This window comes from Lycium barbarum, chromosome 4, assembly GCF_019175385.1.
Source record: "Lycium barbarum isolate Lr01 chromosome 4, ASM1917538v2, whole genome shotgun sequence".
In the NCBI taxonomy this organism is placed as follows: Eukaryota; Viridiplantae; Streptophyta; class Magnoliopsida; order Solanales; family Solanaceae; genus Lycium; species Lycium barbarum.
The window spans coordinates 34,307,637-34,311,162 of record NC_083340.1 but is presented as its reverse complement, the minus strand read 5'-3'; the positions used below and the strand labels follow the sequence as shown (position 1 = coordinate 34,311,162).

Genomic DNA, 3,526 nt, shown 5'->3' with positions numbered 1-3,526 from the left:
ATGTTGGTAAAGTGCTTTTAGATCAGGAAGTTAAAGGCCCTATAGCATTCAAGACCATAAGGAACTCTGATTTCCAAGAAGTGAGCCTAAAAGTAAGTTCGCTTCAGTTTTGTCGTGCTAGCATGATTTTATAGAATGTTTGAACATGCCACTATAATCTTTATTGAATTAAGTGCCTGTAGGCTGGCATGATATCTTCTTTGAGTAGACAATTGCATCCATTGTTTAAGAGTTTCTATCTGTTAAAAAGGATATGATTTGGTTTTTGTCATTTTTGTGGAGCCGCTAATTGGATGGCTCGTGTCAAGCTTTATTGTTCTTGGTGGCGGGTGTTATAGCTCAACTCAAGTCGTCAAGGCTAAGCAGTCGATTGCAAATATAATTGGATGTGAGTCTTAGTCGAATCCGACAAGGATCAAATATGAAGTGTCTGGCTGATTACTTGTTAGTGAGAAATGATCTTCAGTTGAAGTCCAACTGCAATATTTGTTTGGTTTTGAATTTAACTAAAAATAGCAATGGAATTGAAATCATCCAAATAACTAACAAGAGTTTAAATCAAAGTGATAAAAGGCACTCCGGTTGTAGCCCCTAGTTTATTTGCTTTAGCTAATGGGAATCTCTTATCTTGTTTAATCGCTTGGTTTGTTGATTATGGTTTAGTTATAATTTACCCAATAATTTCTCCTAAAAGTAATGGGCGTACCCCAGTTAAGTCCCTCCCAAACCTAATAGAATGCTTTTAAGTTCTAATGAATGAACACCCAAGTAAGAATCTAGCTATTCCTAGCTTGATTCTATCAATTGAGTTATATAATCCCTTATTAAACCCAATTCCTTGCTAATTGATTGTTATCTAGTCTTACTCCCAGCTTCCCAAGACAGAACTAAGATTATTAGGGCTTTAACTATATGTATGTAGTTGAAAGTTTTTAGCAATTGCCACAAGAGTAGTTCTCCATTGACAGCCACTGACAAGATGTCTATGACCCAGGTGAATGATAAATCTGTCCTGAAATTTGCATTATGTTACGGTTTCCGCAACCTGCAGAATGTTGTTAGGAAATTGAAAATGGGGAAGTGTGACTACCATTTCTTGGAGATCATGGCATGCCCTTCAGGTCATATTCGAGATCTTTCTATTTTGTGAATAATAACTCTGAACCTTCTTGCATCAATTTTAACGGTTTGTTTGGCTTTAATTGCCTCCCTCTTGATTATAGGATGCTTAAATGGTGGCGGACAAATAAAGCCACAACCTGGGCAGTCTGGTAAAGAGTTGATTCAGCTGTTGGAGACGGCTTATGTAGAAAATGTAAGTCATGTCATAATTGGATTCTTTGGCTTGTATAGCTAGTTGATGATTGGCGCAGTGTCATATTACAACCATCTTAGACTCTAGAAATATCCTCTCCAGCTTGAAGGCTTTGCTTGTATTTGTGCCAAGTCAAGGAACTATACTATGTGTAACTTGAATTGCAGAGCTTGGGAGATTCATCTCTGACTACTCCCTAGTAGTCAAACATGAAATGGAAGTTCTCTTTTGTGCTGATTTATTTGAGTGTTTCCCCGACTGTGCCTTTTTTCTTCCTGTTATACAGACCTGCTTGTTTTGGCTTATATATTTTCCCCTTCTTTACGAGATGAAGTTTATGAACATTCATCTCTGAAGCAGATTCAAATGAAAGAAAATGGTGAACTCTTTAGAAGTTGCAAAGCATGATTGGCGTGAGAACTATTTGTTTTCCTTATGCTTAAACTTTCTGATCTTATGAAACTGAATTGCCTCTGCGTGCTCTTTGTTAATGATTCAGGTTGTCGTTGCTGATCCTTTCAACAATCCTATCATAAAAGGCCTATATTCTGAGTGGCTTGAGCAACCTGGTTCAGAGAAAGCAAAGAAGTACTTGCATACTGAATATCATCCTGTAGTGAAAAGTATCACTTCACAGTTGCAGAACTGGTGAAAAATGCAAAATATCAGCTTTTAACTGGTTGGCTAGGTTCCTAGTGTTCCCTTCTGGTGTTTTTCTGCAAGACCATCCAAAGAGGGTTTTGATATTACACTGCATTGATCCAAAGTGCTCGCGATATATGGTCATGAGGCCATGCACCACAATTTTGAGAGTCCAATTTTGGCAGGGGACGTGTTTCACACTTTCACCCATACTGCAAATATATTGTGTTTGTACTTGTGTTGCACATTACACAATAGTTTAGGTCGCAATGCTAACATTATTCCCCATCTGGATTGGGAGTAGTTGTATTGTACGTGTCATATCCCACAACCCTCAATCGTATTTATTTGTACCGTTAGAAAAGGCGGCAACTTTTTTTATGCCGATGGTAAATAATATCACCAGTCTTAGTGTAATCGTATTTGTTTTCATAGGCTGCCTTTCTTAGTTCTGCTTTCCATTATGGCGCAACAAGCACATACATGTTAAAGAGTCTTGTTGGCCTTTTGTAATATTTTTCTTTGAGAAGGTATATAGCCTTTTGGTAATATTAAGCTAGACAATAAACTTTTCATTTTGATGTTTGCAGACGAGCTGAAGCTCTCATATCAAATATTAGTACCGACCAATATCTTCTTAACGTACAAAAGAGTAAATATAGAGCTTAGGGATTGAGATAAATCTCACACAAAATTGCACTTGAAAGTTGAAACTTGAAAGAACCTTAGGTTTCTTCAATCACTGTACATTTTCTGGGATTATCATATCTGAAGAAACTGAAGGGTAAAGTGGTGATCGTTGGTAGGTATAATAATGAGTATATGTTCAGGAAAGAATTGTTTTGACTGAACTACTGAAAAGTGTATTTTGTGAGAAGATCTAGGATCTACTTCCATTTTTCTAACACTTCAAAATCCAACATAGACGCTTTGGATTCCAAAACTTTGACCTCAGTGCTTCCTTGCTAGATTTGTTTTCCAAGGATAAAACAGTGAGCTGAATCGGTTATTTTATTTTTCGGGTCATGTGAAGGTTTTTTAACGGGTCGTCTGTTATGATGGATAAGGAATAAATAGTCCTGAGATAAGAATTTAGTATGATCATATCCCTTGTTTGGTCACTCATTGTAGGATAAGATAAAAATAGTACTGGGACAAATTATCCCTGACAGAGAGTGGAATAACAATCCAAGGACTAGTTATCTCGGGATAAAATAATGAAAATGACAAAAATAGCCCTGAGATCGCTCAAACTCTTTTTCTACTAAATAAGGTGGAGCATATTTTTGTAAATAAACCACCTTTTCTTAAAAAAATTTAAAAAACATGTTAATTTTAATACAACAAACCAAACAATCAATACAAAATAATATTAGTATAACTAATCCTAGTATAACTAATCCCAACATAACTAATCCAATAAGTTGTCTTCAAACTAAGGAGATAAATTGCCGGTACACTTGCTACCGCATTAAGGTCCTGCTCCTAGACCAGTCACCAAAGAGGCTTAAGTTTCTTCATTTTGTTCCTAAAACATATGGCTCTCATAATCAATGCCCCATTAGTTCT

The 3,526-nt window shown here is 36.4% G+C and overlaps 1 protein-coding gene across 1 annotated transcript; it reads left to right on the top strand.

Moving 5' to 3' along the window:
* The first annotated feature begins 6 nt into the window (after nucleotides 1-6).
* Nucleotides 7-2,535, top strand: LOC132635842 (protein NAR1-like). Its single transcript, XM_060352408.1, has 4 exons — nucleotides 7-92; nucleotides 995-1,121; nucleotides 1,224-1,315; nucleotides 1,815-2,535. The coding sequence occupies exons 2-4, from the start codon at nucleotides 1,073-1,075 to the stop codon at nucleotides 1,965-1,967; spliced, it is 294 nt and encodes a 97-aa protein (XP_060208391.1). The 5' UTR covers nucleotides 7-92; nucleotides 995-1,072; the 3' UTR covers nucleotides 1,968-2,535.
* Nucleotides 2,536-3,526: the final 991 nt, after the last annotated feature.

What these genes read in the sequence shown, in the direction of transcription:
- LOC132635842 (XM_060352408.1), top strand. Translation starts at nt 1,073, where the DNA reads ATGGGGAAGTGTGACTACCATTTCTTGGAGATCATGGCATGCCCTTCA. An exon ending in GATCATGGCATGCCCTTCAG is followed by an intron (nt 1,122 to 1,223) that starts GTCATATTCGAG and finishes TCTTGATTATAG; the next exon opens with GATGCTTAAATGGTGGCGGA. An exon ending in AGACGGCTTATGTAGAAAAT is followed by an intron (nt 1,316 to 1,814) that starts GTAAGTCATGTC and finishes TTAATGATTCAG; the next exon opens with GTTGTCGTTGCTGATCCTTT.